The 16,317-nt window shown below is 42.7% G+C and overlaps 1 protein-coding gene across 1 annotated transcript; it reads right to left on the reverse strand.

Annotated features, from left to right (window-relative positions):
* Positions 1-11,599: 11,599 nt before the first annotated feature.
* On the reverse strand, positions 11,600-15,692 carry cxcr4a (chemokine (C-X-C motif) receptor 4a). The gene is made up of 2 exons (XM_066664609.1): positions 15,626-15,692; positions 11,600-13,953 (listed from the first exon to the last, which is right to left on the reverse strand). Exons 1-2 carry the CDS (start codon positions 15,638-15,640, stop codon positions 12,856-12,858), a joined length of 1,113 nt encoding a protein of 370 aa, XP_066520706.1. The 5' UTR covers positions 15,641-15,692; the 3' UTR covers positions 11,600-12,855.
* Positions 15,693-16,317: the final 625 nt, after the last annotated feature.

Raw genomic sequence — 16,317 nt, forward strand, 5'->3', positions numbered from 1 at the left:
TAAAAGATCAAAGCTTTTGTCATATAGTGTACCCTGGAACACCTTCAGAAATGGCTTTGTTTGTCCTGGTATGTTAGGTCTTCAAGGATAACCCGGTTGTCTTTAAAAGAACAGAAAAATAAAACATCCAAGTATTTTATTCCAGTTACGTTTAGAGCATTTCTCTTGGTGCATTTGTGATGAAATGTTCATACAATATAAAGAGCGGCAGGCATTGTCAGATGGTGTAAGTAAACACAAATCCAAAACATTGATGTTCAAGGGATTTTTTTGGAGAGATGAATGGCTGTGATGCTGTTTATGAAGATGTCTGAGAGGAAGTGAATCAGAATGCTTACGTGTACAGGCATTTGTGTGTGTGTGACAAGGAAGTGTGTTTTGTCGTTTTAGTGTATGTTTGTGTGTGTGTGTGTGTGTGTGTGTGTGTGTGATTGAGTGAGTTTGTCTGTTTGTGTCCCAGAGGAAGTGACTGCTGCATGACTTGGGCTGCAGGTGTAAGCAAAGCCGTTGCTAGGACAACAGGTGCCCAAGCACCTGCCTATCTGTCAGCAATGTGTGTGTGTGTGTGTGTGTTTTCAATAACAACATCTAACTCTAGCACAACCTAAAATGTGCATCATGTTTTTAGGCTCATAATTATCATATTCCTCAATAAACTTCACACCTCACCGTCCTGTCTGCTTTTTCATCAAAATAAAACCTTGGAAATCCACAATTTTCATTAATTAATTCATAAAATTATTTATTTACTTCTTATTTCCCCCCAATTTAATTTTATAATCTTCCCTTGTAAGTCAGATAAAAACAAAGGTGATCTACTGTGACTAGCAGATTTTACAAATGCCTACTTTGTGCTGGATGTCTGCATTAAGTTGTGATTGACAAGTCAATCCGGCCAATCAGTGCTCTACAAGGTTTACACATCATGTTTAGTCCCTACTCAGCTTGCTTGGAACTACAACCGATCAAGTTCCAAGTACTAGATTTGCCTAATGGAAAAGCAAAGTAATATGCAGTGGAATAACACCATAACGTGTCACTGACTGATGATGGGTGAGGGAGGCCAGTTCTGTTCTCTTGGACCCCTGGCCAAGGATGGCTGGGGCATCACTAAGGAACAAACTGGCAACATTCAGATGATAGGATCAATGATTAGACTCTTTATCTCACTCACATTACTCCCACTATGAACTGTGACTGGAAACCGCCCTCCCTAGTATTTCTTGCTATTGTTATTGTACTTGTCCTTTGTACTTGCAGTTGTGGCACATGTGTACTCTCATGCACTTTATGAAGTCTTTTCTGAGTCATTTTATGCAGCACTTTATACTGGAGTATTGTCAATTGTCAATGTCAATTCATTTCACTGTGTACTGTACACACTCTAAATGGCTGAAATGAAATCAATTTGACTTGACTGTGGTGCAGCAGGTAGTGTTGCAGTCACACAGCTCCAGGGACCTGGAGGTTGTGGGTTCAAGTCCAGCTCCGGGTGACTGTCTGTGAGGAGTTTGCTGTGTTCTCCCTGTGTCTGTGTGGGTGTCCTCCGGGTGCTCCGCTCTCCTCCCACGGTCCAAAAACACATGTTGGTAGGTAGTTGGTGACTTAAGGACTGGTGCCCCCTCCAGAGTGTGTTCCTGCCTTGCATCCAGTGATTCCAGGTAGGCTCTGGGCCCACTGTGACCCTGAACAATGAATGAATGAATTAATTAATGATACCTGCTCCAACTGGGAGCCTCTATCCAACGAAAAACATGTATCTCCAAAAATAGTAACTACAATAGAAGGAAAAATCTTCTTAACTTTCGATGGAAGTTAATGTAATCAGACTTTTTCCCAAATAATTGTGGAGCATTCCTAATGGTCCATTCATCCAGAATTTTTCAGACAGTTTGAAGGACCGCTGCAGGGTTAATGATGTAGTAAACTAGAAATCCACAAAAATGGGGATACATGTTTTTAATTGGACAGCCACTATATGTAAAGGTCTTGTGATGGACCAATAGAAATGATCAAACAAGAGTAACATCTCGTCTTCAGGGTCTCAGGGTCCTGGACGCAACCCTTGCATGAAATCACTGTCCATGTTCTCCCTGTGCCTGCATGGGCTTCCTCACATAATCCAAAACAGGTTAATGGATTAATTTGCTGTGTGAAATTGTGATGTGTGGGTCTGGGTGAGCGTGTGCCGTTCTTTGATGGGCTGGGGCACAGGGTGTGTTCATGCTACTGACACAAAGTAGGCTCTGAATCCTCCATGACCCTGACCAGAAAGAACTATTGGGTGGTTCCCAATAGTACATGAATGAATGGCCATGTCATAAGTTCATTTTAGGACATGTTTTGAAAGGGATTATAACATCTAACAAGAATCCATTTCGGGCAAAGACCTTGGTTCAGTGCAAACACACCTTCCTAATCCCTTCATTCATCTTCTGTTTTTAAAAAAGTTCAGCTGCCCCTCCATTGCCCCACTATCGTATCCCCTTAAGCAGGAAGATCAGATTTCCAGTGTCCAGCCCGAGGTCCTGGTCTGGGGTCTGATGTCAAATCTGCGGTGGAAGGTGTTGGGGTGAGAAGACAAAGCAGATTAGGAGAACTCTGAAGCCTTGGCCTGTGGCGGAGAAGGAGAGCAGGGGCTATCAGATTCCCTCACAGAAAAAGGGAACAAAAGCCAACAGCGGCCTTTTCATCTCAGGCTAAATAAGCGCTAATCAGAGCTAATCAGGCTAAGGAGCTGCTGGAATAACAACAGATCTGCCGCCAGCGTAAATACACAGGGTGTGACTTGTATTGGAGTAGATAAGGTCTGCATTCTCTCTCTTTTTCTCTCTCTCTCTATTTCTCTCTCTCTCTCTCTCTCTCTCTCTCTCTCTTTTCTCTCTCTCTCTCTCTCTCTCTCTCTCTCTCTCTCTTTTCTCTCCCCAGACTCGCTCCATCTTAATTCCATCTTTATCATTATTTCATAATATACTGACCAATGGAAATGCCCCAAAATAGTGCCCTCTGTTTACCTGGAAGTTATGGTTGGGGACTCTCTCTCTCTCTCTCTCTCGCTCTCCCTCTCTCTTTCTCTTTCTCTCTCTCTCTCTCTCTCTCTCTCTCTCTCTCTCTCTTTCTCTCTCTCCCTCTGTGTGTGTCCCTCTGTCCCTCTCTTTCCAAAAACACTTACAGTAAATGAAATCCCCAGTGGAGGACAAATGTCTCTCGTCTAATCTCTTGTCTTGGTCTGACTGTCTGAAGTAATGTGGGCGGAGCCCGGCCTCCTGCACGTAAGCATTTCTATCATAAACACGAAGAGGGTCCCTGGCTCTCCCCTTTCCGAGGCATAGGGGGTGGGTGTCAGAGAGACCCACAGAAAGCAGTAAAAGCTGAAGGAACCCAATCTGCCAACACTGATATAGAGGCTCTGATGATTTCTGGAAATGATAAAGTGGCCCGGGGGATTACAGTAAATGTGAGGGAAGCCATTTTTTTTATGTGGTAATGAATGAGTACAGGCCGAGTTTGAGGTCGGAACTGTGTTTATAGCCGGATCAACCTCTAAACTGCTGACTTTTACCTTCAACCAAATGGTTTTGTGTCCCAGCGACCAAACACACACACACACACACACACACACACACACACACACACACACACACACACACACACACACAGCAGCCTAGCAATAAAATCCTCACTTTCAGATCTTTTGTCATGGACGATCGTAAATCAAACCTTTACCAACCCCCAACATACACAAGGACGAACACACACACACACACACATGCATGCGCTGTAATAATGACTCACAAAAACCCCCCACTACTTCAGAAAGAGAAAGTGAGACACATGGTACATGGTAGAAACCCTATTTGTGCTTGATCTGCCGAGCACAAAAATTAGGGACTTTTTTAAAAACACCTACTTTTGTTTTGTTGGTGGGTTTATATGTGCCATGCGAGCACAGCGCTCTCAGGCTGGTACATATTGTGAGGTGCCGTTGATCAGATGAGCTCTTCCAATGAAAAGCCATAAAATGTCACTTTTCTGTTAATAACACTGGAGTATCAGTCATTTTGGTCTCTTAAAAAAATACCAAGCCAAACAAGGCAGGGAGTCCCAAAGAATACATCTGGCCTCTCTCACCCTGTGTGGGTTGGATGGCCCTCCTCCCTCCATCACTGAAAAAACTACTAGCCAGTGTGGGCATATTTCAGCTAACATAAAAGATGTGGGCAGTTAGGGTTCTCCTCCAAGTGTGTAGAGTTGTACTCAGTGGACATTTCTCACACATACTGCATAACAATGCTGTCCAAAGAGAAACATGTATCTCCATTTTTGTTGGTTTTTTTTAATGATTCTTAATAAAACACAGCAGCTGTCCTGCACATTCCTCAAATTGTAATGATGAATGAACCAATAGAAAGGCTACTATAGAGTTACTATTTTGGAGATATGTGTTTTTCTTTGGACAGTGATGATGAATTACCCTCGGTATTCCATTTAATAGTGACCCACTGGTTGCAGTGTAATGGTCTACATTTGGGTCGTCAGTTCACATGTTGCTAGCATTTGTACACAGTTCAACACTGCTGTAAACCATACAATGAGAGATGGGAAACGGGTTAGAATTAGACTCCCTAAGTGTTTTCACAGCTCAAGCTGCTGTCCCTGTAGACCACCACAGCAGGAAACAGTCTCCCTAACAGATACTTCCCCTAAAATAACACACACATTAATCGCACAACAGAGCCCTGGGGGGGCTAAAGAATATATGTGTGTGAGTGTGTGCGAGTTTATGTTACTGCGTGCGTAGTTTATGGGACGGTGAGAGGCAAACTTTTAGTATTTACACTAAGCTGGCGGCCTGACTCTACTCTTTGCTCTATTCTGAACCACATGTGCTAAACTGCTTACAATTCACATGCGTTTATGTGGATTCTGCTTTGTGCCCCCCACAAACTGCTCGACATTTGTGAATAATCTTGACTCCTCTTGCCCTCCTTGCCCCCCACACTTTTGCGTAAACACACGGCGGTTTGGTGGAATTGGCAAAGGGGGCATCGGGGTCATAGGGGGAGGGGTCGTGGTGGTTGTGGGGGGTTCTCAGCCCGCTCAGGTCACAGCAGCCGGAACTGGGACTGGCCGCTAATGGCCCCTGACATGGGCTGCTTCCTGCATGGTGGATGTCAATAGCTTTAGCCTCTAACCCTTCACCGGTTTATAAGTGGAAAAACACACGCAGACCACAGTGGTGAGGGCAAAATCTGCAGACCCTTGTGTGTGGACTCTTGGAGCTAGCAAGAAAGTGAAAAGATATTATTTATATTGACAGACACTCAGCTAAATATAGGCATATAATTACACTACATTCCCTGTAGACTCATTAATGTCCATTTATGCTCCGGAAGTGTTTAACCTGTACTTTTATTTTGAAATGACATAATTACACAGTCAATTGCTAATAAGTACTTAGTTATTTATTTACTTAATTACATAGTTAATTTGCATTGAATGTAGTAAATGGACCTCCAGTGAACTTCAGACCTTCAGACACAATATACAGCGGAAGTGGTGTTTTCAAATGATTTATAAAAACAGAAAAATTACAAAGGAGATTCAAAGTTTTATCCCAACAGTGATATAGAATATAGAAAGGACAGAGGTCAGTTCAATGTCCAGCACTTAAAGGGCATTCCCCAGCACTCTCCTCTCTCTCCATACAACTCCTGGGGGAACCGAGGCTTGACGAGGCACTTAACACTCTCAGACATGCTAATCCTTCACACTCCACATTAGAAGCCATTACTCCAGCTCAATGAGTCGCTCCCGCCAGGTGTCAGGCTCTTATTGTAGCCGAGCGTGGGTTTTGCTTCTCAATGGCTTCACCTCTTACGCATTTCTCCTCCTCTCAGAAATATGACCCCTCTGAGTGGCCGCTGGAGTGCACAGAGTGGGGGGACTATACTTTCCTGCCGCTCCCACCCACTGCACTTCTTTCCTTCAGTCGTCCTTGTTTCTATTGCAATTTAAATAGGTGTTGGGTAAAGGCTCTTATCCAGATGGAAGGTTAGAACAATTCAGAGTTAGGAGTCTTGCTCAAGGAGTCTTACTGATATAAAAAGCCTGTTGATCTATGTTCCTGCCCAAGCTTGCAATCGAACCCTGGTCTCCTGTGTAGGGTTGAACCCTAGTCTCCCTTGTAGACAGCAGCAGGGTTATTCCCTGTGCTATACCAGCCCCTTTTTCATGTGGTTCAGAGGTTTATCTGGATCTAAAATCTGTATGCACCACATATACACACACCATTCTGCAGATGTTCAACTGTATGCTCCACATCTGTAGCAACTAAATTATCCAGTTCTATTCATTATCATTTGTGCCGTGTCATGATTCCATTCCAATGTAACTGGACCCTGCTGAAGTTTTCAACAGTGGCCCTTAAAACACAACATACCCCCCAAACAGAACAAAGACCAGTTCACACAAGGTCAACCATCCAATCTTCAGGGCTAAATGTACACACAATTTCATGGCAATGTCGCTGAATGTACACAGGCAGTAATGAAATCAGCCTGCACTTTAATATGAGCTGTGTCATGTTTGCATTACATTACCACCAGGTCCAACGTTTCTTCTCACATACTGCACACGTTGAGAAAAACAAAAACCTTTCAGCAATAAAAGTGAACCAAAGGGGCTAATCAGCTATTTAAAAATGTCTTGTTTATTTGTTTGTTTGTTTTGTTTTATTTTATTATTTTTAAGGACAATTGATTCAAGGAGGTCATTGTCTATCTTTGTGTAGTTTGATGATGAGTTTGAGTTTATTGAGAATATTCATGTAGATGATTGAAAGCCATAGTACTCTGAGAACTTTAACCAAAGGTGGTAGTCTAGTGAATATACCCATGTAGTTTGGTGTGAATGTTCATATTTTTGTTTTTTTGTGAAATTGTTTTTTTTTTAAGGTGTTCATGTTTTTGTGGGTGGCACGGTGGTGCAGCAGGTAGTGTCGCTGTCACACAGCTCCAGGGGCCTGGAGGTTGTGGGTTCGATTCCCGCTCCGGGTGACTGTCTGTGAGGAGTTGGTGTGTTCTCCCCGTGTCCGCGTGGGTTTCCTCCGGGTGATTGTCTGTGAGGAGTTGGTGTGTTCTCCCTGTGTCTGCGTGGGTTTCCTCCGGGTGCTCCGGTTTACTCCCACAGTCCAAAAACACATGTTGGTAGGTGGATTGGCGACTAAAAAGTGTCCGTGTGAGTGCGTGAGTGAATGTGTGTGTTGCCCTGTGAAGGACTGGCGCCCCCTCCAGGGTGTATTCCTGCCTTGCGCCCAATGATTCCAGGTAGGCTCTGGACCCACCGCGACCCTCAACTGGATAAGCGGTTACAGATAATGAATGAATGAATGTTTCTGTGGTATACAGAACGTTCTTTTGTGTTTCTAGATATGATATCTACATATGATATAATTCCGATATCAATTTGAACATAAATTCATTCATTATCTGTAACTGCTTATCCAGTTCAGGGTCGTGGTGAGTCCAGAGCCTACCTGGAATCATTGGGTGCAAGGCGGGAATACACCCTGGAGCGGGCGCCAGTCCTTCACAGGCCAACACACACACACACACACACACATTCTCTCACACACTCACACCTACAGACACTTTTGAGTCGCCAATCCACCTACCAACGTGTGTTTTTGGACTGTGGGAGGAAACCGGAGCACCCAGAGGAAACCCACGTGGACACTGAGAGAACACACCACACAGACAGTCACCCGGAACAGGACTTGAACCCACAACCTCCAGGCCCCTGGAGCTGTGTGACTGCAACACTACCTGCTGCGCCACCGTGCCTCCCTGATTTTAACATAAAATTCATTGAAAATCTTCCAAGAACTAACAAGAAACGTGATATCACCCTCAAAAGTAAACCTCTTGCTGTTGTCAAGGTTAATATTTTTAAACTAACTTTTAAATTGAGAGCAGTGAACAGGGCTGTGCCCTGCAATGACCGTCAGTCAGTGACCGATGCTGTAAATAATGTATACTGACAACTTCAAAATGTGTTTAAAAGTCATATCGTTGTTATTGAAACATTTTATATTGCGATATATATTGATATTGAATTACTGTCCAGCCCTAGCTGATAATAATGATCATTTATTAAATGTTAGATGAGTGTGTTATTGGATATGTACAAACATAACGTCACATGGTTTTGAAGCTTTACACTATTAGCAGGGGCATGTTCTAACTTTGCAAGCAAAAATAGTTTATTTCTCTTCATTTTAGGACAAACTTCATATGAGGATTATCAAATAGTTCAAACAGAACAATTTTCAGAGCAAGATCACAAAGAACAGAAGTATTCTATTGTCTTAAGTATTTAAGATTGTGAAATTATGTGAAGCAGCTGAAGAAGTGCCTCTCCATGTTGGGTAATGCTGGACACCAATATTTAAATGAACGTGACCTGTGAGCCACTGCATCAGACCCAAAATACAGTAGAAGCCTGAGCTGTGGTCAGAGTCTGTTTCATGTTTTTACGACAAATGACTGTTGTGTTTTCCGTGCTAATGACAAAGAGGACAATCCAGATTTTATTAGTGATAGGTGCTAAAGTCAACATCTCTCATTGTGTTGTGATCACAGCGTGGAGGACTTGCATATGTGAGATGTTTCCATTGATGTAGAGGCAAACATTGGATTTTTTATAGAGAGAGACATATGCTACCATCAAAATGACGTCTTTTTCTGTGATGGTAATTTCAATAACAAAATGCCAGACTTAATTCTGTATAAATTACCACATAGCTATATTATAAACATAGATTGTTTGTGCTTGGCTGACATGCCCACAGCCCAGATCTGTCTCCTATGGCACCTGAAGAGGAGAAAGGTGAGAAATTCTATTAGCAACCCTTTAGGAATTAGTATCCTTAGTTCCCAAATGATTAAACTTTAATTAAAATGAAAGTTGATGTAACACATTGGTAAACATACTTCTGTCACAACGTTTTGGAATGTGTTAGAGGCATGAAATACTACGTGTGTTTATATTAAATAATGCATTTAAGTTCTGTAAGTATCATTTCTTTGTGCTTTTGTCAAAGAAACACTTAAAAATGTGGTTTGTAGTTTTGTGAAAAATGTCTTGTAGTTTGCTAATAAAATTGATGTAGTTTTGAAGTCTTCTTGAAGCTGTTTGCCGAACATCACATTGGCACCAAATAAGATCCCACTGCTTGCTCATCTGTGACACCACTGATCGCTATTGGTGTGTTAACAGTAAAGTGTAGTTGGTCAAAATGAAAGCTGATCGATTGCATGAATAACACAGAATGATTTTAATTAATTAAATTTATGAGCGTGTTCTGAGGGGTTTACCCAATAAACCTCTCTGAGTCACCAATTCAGCGAGCCTTCGAAATGACACATCATTGGCTCAGAATTCTTGTTTCCATAATCATATGAACTCATGCAGATCAGGTGATTCATTAGGTGTTTGTTTGCCTTAGTGCTGAAATCCATGTTAGACAAACACTCGTTTGTGCTGTTATTGGTGACACCTGGGAAAGCAAACACACACACACACACACACAAAGTCAGAGAGAGAAACCAGAAGACTGACAGTGCATGACAACTCTCCCTGCATTAGTTACCGATAAAATCGGAAAGTGTGTCTCTCTGTGTTTGTGAGTTATTCATGGTGCATTAAATGCCCCAATGGGTCCAGCTTTTCAAAAGTAATTCATTCAGAGTAATTTCCATTACTTTATGGGGCACACATACATTCCTTACACAGGTATTCACAGGTATTCAACTGTACATACCTAGGTTGTATATCTCCATTGGAAAGCAATGAATAAAAGAGTGTGACACTATGGAGTAGAGCACATGAGCCTAAGATCACAGCACCCGATCCTAAGTGGTGGCTCGATCCAGTGCCACTAGGGATGAGTTTGAGTGGGGTTTGTGATCCAGAACTAATCATAATCTGGACCTGATCTTACAGGCTAATTCCTAAGTCCTCACAGCAGTGACCCAGTACGCAGTATAAAGACCTTCCAGAAAAGCAAAAGCTATTAGAAGGTGTTTGTATGACTTTTGTGCTGCTATTGTTTAATAAAACATTGCTTTTGAATTGAATCAAACTTTTAGTTTATTTCAGGGGGTTATTTTTAACTCTGTGTGCGTCATTGTTTTCTTTTTATCAAACCACATTCTGCTGAGCTCTGGGTTTTGACTTCTATAAAACCCTCTTTAGGAGCCTCATTGTGGGAATCGTAGTTTGTGTGTGGGTGTGTGGCTCAGTTTTCAGGGAAGCCCCAGCCCCTCTGTTTTTGTGTCAGTGTGTTTGCTGGATGAATGTGACAGACGTCAGCAGCTCACAGCAGGTGTCTAGGAGCGAAGTGGGAAACCAAGCAGATATCACAGAACAGTTTCTGTTTCCCTTTCAGACCAAGACTTCAACAGCACTCATGAATTCTCTAGAATGAGCTTGTTCTTGAAACAACTGCAAAAATAACCCCCAAAGGACTGTGTGCTTTTGAGAGCAGGACTTTATGTGTGATGCAACACAGAGTTCAGAGTGATACACATTCACACACACCTACACAGCCATTCGCCTGTTTGGAAAACTGTTTTGCTGTGCGTACAACACACTATAAGTCACTTCTTTTCCAGTCAGTCAGTTTTTTTACAGCTATAGAGAGAAACAGGACTCCCAAAGTGCTTGGGTTTGAGATACAGGAATGGATCTGAAAAAATCTCCAGTTGTTTCTGTCCATTATTTCCCTGTGAGAAGATAGAATCACTGCTATGCGTCTGAAAGGTTGTGTAGCTGCCAAGAAGCACTTACTGAAAAAAGGAAACGGACAAAAAAAATAAACGAAACTTTGTAAAACAAACAATTAAACTGCTGGTAATCTCAAATAAATTAACTGACTGCCTCAGACGCCCATCTCAACATCAGTGAATGTGCTTGTGATCACTTGGATCGTGAGAAGCAGAAAGTGAAACCAACTTCTGAGACTGAACTTTGCTAATAGTGAACATGTGCACCTGCAGATTTCTTAAAAAAAAAAACCCACGAAAGCCAATAATCTTGAAAAGTCATGTGGTGGACACCTTAAATGCTGATATCTGGTGTTATTTTTAGGTTTTGAGGCTTCTGTGTTATTTTCTGTTAAATATATGCTTTCTTTTTTCCCCAGATGCTGAAAAATGAACTTGAACCTAATAAATGTGAAGTGATTCCATTCATTAATACATCTTCTGTAACCTCATCATCCTGGTCAGGGGTGTGCTGGGTCTGGAGACTCTGGGCACATGAAGGAACACTTCCTGGACAGGACTCCAGACCATCACAGGGCATCTCACACACACTTATGCAGCCACTCACGTTTGTGGATAATGTGACACAGCAAATCAAATGCCAGTGTGTTTTTTGGATTGTGGAACACCCAGAGGAAACCCACGTAGACACAGGGAGAACACACCACACTCCTTACAGTAGGTGACCTGAGGTGTGGATTGAACCCCAATACCCCAACATCGTAACACACAAACCAACATACAGTGTGATAAAACACCACCAAGAGACATACTTAAAATACACAAGCATTTTATTCCAAGGCCTCCAGCTGTATAGCAGCATACATACGAACATGATCTCTGAGGCCTTCCATATTTTCATTCATTCATTCATTCATTCATTCATTCAGCCTGTTTGTTATTTACAAATAATAAATAAGAGCAATGGATGCCTAAGTGCAGAAAACTCAGTGAACAGACACGTAGGATTAAAAAGGGGAACCCAGCCATTTTTCTAAACATTAATAGGTAAATATTTACGCTGTAAACAGTAAGTCATTTGTAATGGTTTGATGTGAAATGTTACAGGAAATGTTATTAAAAAAAAGACAAATAAAATACATGAGGATAAAGATATTCTTTTGCAATAGATTTAAACAAACACGATTTTGCCAAACTCATTTATAGTGGATGGATACCATCAGACAAGAGTTGTAAGGAAATGTAGCCCCTAAAGGAAACATATATATTTTTTAATACATACCATAATTTTACCATTATCAACATTACCTTAAAACGTAATACGTGTCGACTCATTGGTCATTTCATATCATAAATAATTAAGATAATTACATTTATTGTGTAGACAACCGTATGTCTGGTTACCATCAACACCACTGTAACGAAATAAACCTATCAGCAAAGCACCATTCACTAAACCATGACCAATGACTTTGTTTACATTCTAACAATGGGTCTACGCTACCATTTTGAACTTCGGTGGCATTTCCCTTTATAAAAAGCAGTATCCTCTTCCTTAAACTCCATACAAAATAAAAGTCCCGTCTCTCGCTGCTAATACTGAAGTGTCCGGGCTATTTACACAGAGGCTGGTGCTGGGTGACCACTCAGTGGTCAACAGGCTCAACCTGCCAGCTTCAGCGAGTCCATGAGGCTTCTGCAAGTCATGAATGGGTTATGATATGTTTAAGCCTGTGTCCACTGCAGATGTAGGGGTCAGCGTACGTGTATACGCCCAGTCTGAGTCTTGTCTGATCATGGCAGGTGCACGGAAAGTCTGGGGTGGTATGCAGATGGTTTGCCCCCCTGAATGACTTTATAAGTGACAAGTCTCTAGAAATCAGAAAGGCCTGATCAATGGGTCAAATGACCCGGGATGTCCAATATGTTAAAACACCTGCAGGTACAAAGCAACAGTGAGTCTTTTCTGTGCACAGCAGTCCCTATATATTCCAGTCTAATATATTTATATATATATATAAAATATACAGTCCCCGGGGGTCCCAGTCCCTCAGTATCAGTGTGGTTGTTAACTGGACTGAAAGCTGGAAGACTCGGATTCCGTGGACGTGGACAGTGTCCCTTTCTTCTTGGGCAGGATTTTGACGCTCGAGCCGCGTCCCCGCGCGAAGGCGTTGCGCGCGGACCTCTTGAAGGTGGCCCCCAGGAAGGCGTAGAGGATGGGGTTGAGGCAGCAGTGGAAGTAGGCGAGCGCCTCAGTGGCGCAGATCCAGCGATCGAGCGCGCTCTGCCTCTCGCACGTGTGCTGGATGACGCCCATCGACATGAGCGTGTCCACGAGGATGGCACAGCAGTAGGGCATCCAGCAGGCGAAGAAACACGCCACGAGCGCCACGGTGGTGCGCAGCGCGCGCCGCTTCTGCACCCCTACGCCGGCGGGGCCGCGCGCCAGCGTCGCCGCCACCACGCAATAGCACGCGAGCAGCACGGCACCGGGCACCGCGAAGCCCACGAGCACGTGCTGCAGGCGGAAAGCGATGTTCCAATTCTGCGCCGACTCCGGTGGGTAGACGCGCGCGCACACGACGTACGACTCATTGCCCAGGTTCCCGTTGGCGCTCAGGTCCTCTTCCACGGTGGCGAACACCAGGTCGGGCGTCGTGAGTATCGCGGCCGGCAGCCAAGCGCCCATGTAGACCACGCACTTGGCCAGGTAACGGCGCGATTCGCGGCTGCTTGTGGCACGCGCCACGGCCAGGTAGCGGTCCACGCTGATGAAGGCGAGCAGCAGCACGCTGCCGTAGAGGTTGACCGTGTACACCGCGTGCACGGCCACGCACATGAAGCGGCCGAAGATCCAGCCTTGCACCGCGTCCACCGCCCAGAACGGCAGCGACAGCACGAAGAGCAGGTCCGCCACGGACAGGTGCACCCGGTAACGGTCCGTCATGCTGCGCGCGCCTCGCTGGCAGCCCATCACCACCAGCACGAGCCCGTTACCCAGCAACCCCAGGGCGAAGATCAGGCCGTAGACAACGGGCAGCACGCGCCCCTGCATCTCGCGGCTGAGCGCACGGTCGCACGGCTCGTCAAAGCCGCTGCCCAGCTCCCCGGAGCCTGACTCCGCGTCCGAGGAGTTGTCGAAGATGTCATCGAAGACTATGTGCTGCAAGACAACAACATCAAAACAAAGATGTAAGCGCTGTGTACAAACATAGTGTGTGAAGAGTGTAAACAACAACAAAACAAGGATATAGAGATGTTAAACCACATATAACAAGGAAACAAACTGGGTAAACAACAACAAAACTAGGATATAAGCTGTAAACAAACTAACAACACAAAGCAAAGCTTTGGGTGTGAACAGTGTAAAGAACAACAAATTATAGTCACAGAATAGGCATGGGATGAATCTGAAGTTTCTTATTTCAGTTCAGTGCTCGAATCTGAATGGTGCAGCTACATTTCTGGTGCCTGGGGTTAGGAAGTGAAGAAAAATACACTGAGACTCTTAACTCCAGCTTCTTCCGAACTGAGGTATTTTCAGCAAAGGGCCCATTAACTCAGAGATGAATTCTACTGAGAGTTCTGTATAAATAAATCTTTCAGTTGCAAACAAAATCATCTGTGGTTTGATGAGACAAGAGGGAAATAAACACTGTAAACGCTGTAAACAAATGGAAGAGAGATAAGGACCAAAATGGCAGCAGTCCTCACATCAGTGTTTCCAGGCTGGGAAATTATCCTAATCCAGAATAGCAGTCTGCATCTGGACAGGCTTTGCTTTACTTAGTTATGTGTCTGAGCTTACTTTCTGAATTACCTCAGATTAGCTTGGACTTTATCTTAAATTGCCTGGCTAACTAAGATTACATTGAGAAATAACCCCAAATGGACAAGTTTGACGTCTGGATTAAGTTATCTAAAAAACTGAGAAAGCTTGCTTTGTAAATATCCCTCTGACATCTGGCTTAAGGCATCAGGCTAAGGGAGTTAGCTTCTTTTCTAAAAACAACTCAAGTTGCATTAGCTTGGATTTAGGCTGAAGCTACCTGGCTAAATTGGAGAAAAACCTTCAGATCCAAATGAAAAAATCCTGACATAATCACAGTAAACATCAGCACCGCACAAAGAAACAAAGAACCTCTTAGGCCATGTTTTTCACAACAATACCAATGAAACATTAAGTATTTATAGCAATTAAAATGTTGGTCTGGTAAATGCAGTTCATTTTAATAATAATATAATAATAATTTTATAAAGAACTATATTGATATGTAATATTTTAAAAAATCATATTAATATCTAATTTATATTCCAGATATAGTTAATTACAATGCTCATTAAAAATGCACTTTTCACTTTTTATGGGTCAGTGGCTAATCAGCTTTTCAGAAACTCCTGTTTGGGCAGCTCTAGTTTCACCTGCTGCTTACTGAGCAAAGAATGACTTCATTTTGAACTGAAGACAGTTGAGCAGATTGGGAAACAACACGTACGACCACATAACACATTGTTCCTTATGACGTCATGAAGTACAAAGGATTAAACCACACTTATTTACTAACACAGACTGATAAATGTCGAAATGGATTCCTAGGTCAATATATTGGTCATTAAAGTATGTTCTTTACACTTCAATAATTAATTAAATATTAGTTAAAGAGGCACAATGGCTGTAAAAGTCATTACACACAGATTCTGTGTGTATTTTAAGTAGAAATCCATTTCAAATGTAGCCAAAAGTTGCATTAACATAAAGGAAATAAACAATAGAACACATATTAAATCGCTAAACTGAGTTGTGTATAAAGCCTATTGTGTAAAGTAAGACTTACTTCGTAATAAGACATGATTAGTTGAACTCCGGCTCAGTTTCAGTGAATCCTCTTAAAGTTCCCTCTCTTTGGTTTAACTGCTGCTCCTCTGCCCAGTTAAATAAACCACGCTGCCGCGAGGCCCCGCCCCCTGCCCCACGCCCAACACTCCGCCCACCGGTTCGAGCGCTCGCTCTCAACAATTGACGCTTCCCCTTGACGTCTCCCAAAAACAGTGCTTTCCTGTTTTACTCAGGCGCTGCTCTCAGACAGTGAACACATGCAGTTTATAAGGTACATCAAAAAACATGTAACACAACAATCTATTTACAATCAGGTGAATGCACAGTTTGGACACTCGTGGTCAAAAGACGTGTGATTGTTTTGTGAATAAAAATGAGACACCTGCTTTCTGAACCTAATGCATGATTAATGTTTATTTTCTGAATTAAAAATGACCACATTCTGTCAACTTCAAACGATTCGTTTCAGCACATGAACAGAAATTGTGAAATAAATTGGTTAAAAAATAATAACTGAACTAAAAAAAAATAATAATAACATTAATGTTGAGAGTATTTTTGAAACTCTGATGTATCTACTACATTATCAAGTCTGTTTCTGCCTCTTGGAATAAAATAATAATTAGTTACATAGCATGTGCTGACAAGGCAATGACTTATTACCTCACAATAACGTCACATTTTTAAGAA

Source organism: Hoplias malabaricus, chromosome 3 (assembly GCF_029633855.1).
Source record: "Hoplias malabaricus isolate fHopMal1 chromosome 3, fHopMal1.hap1, whole genome shotgun sequence".
Taxonomy (NCBI): domain Eukaryota; kingdom Metazoa; phylum Chordata; class Actinopteri; order Characiformes; family Erythrinidae; genus Hoplias; species Hoplias malabaricus.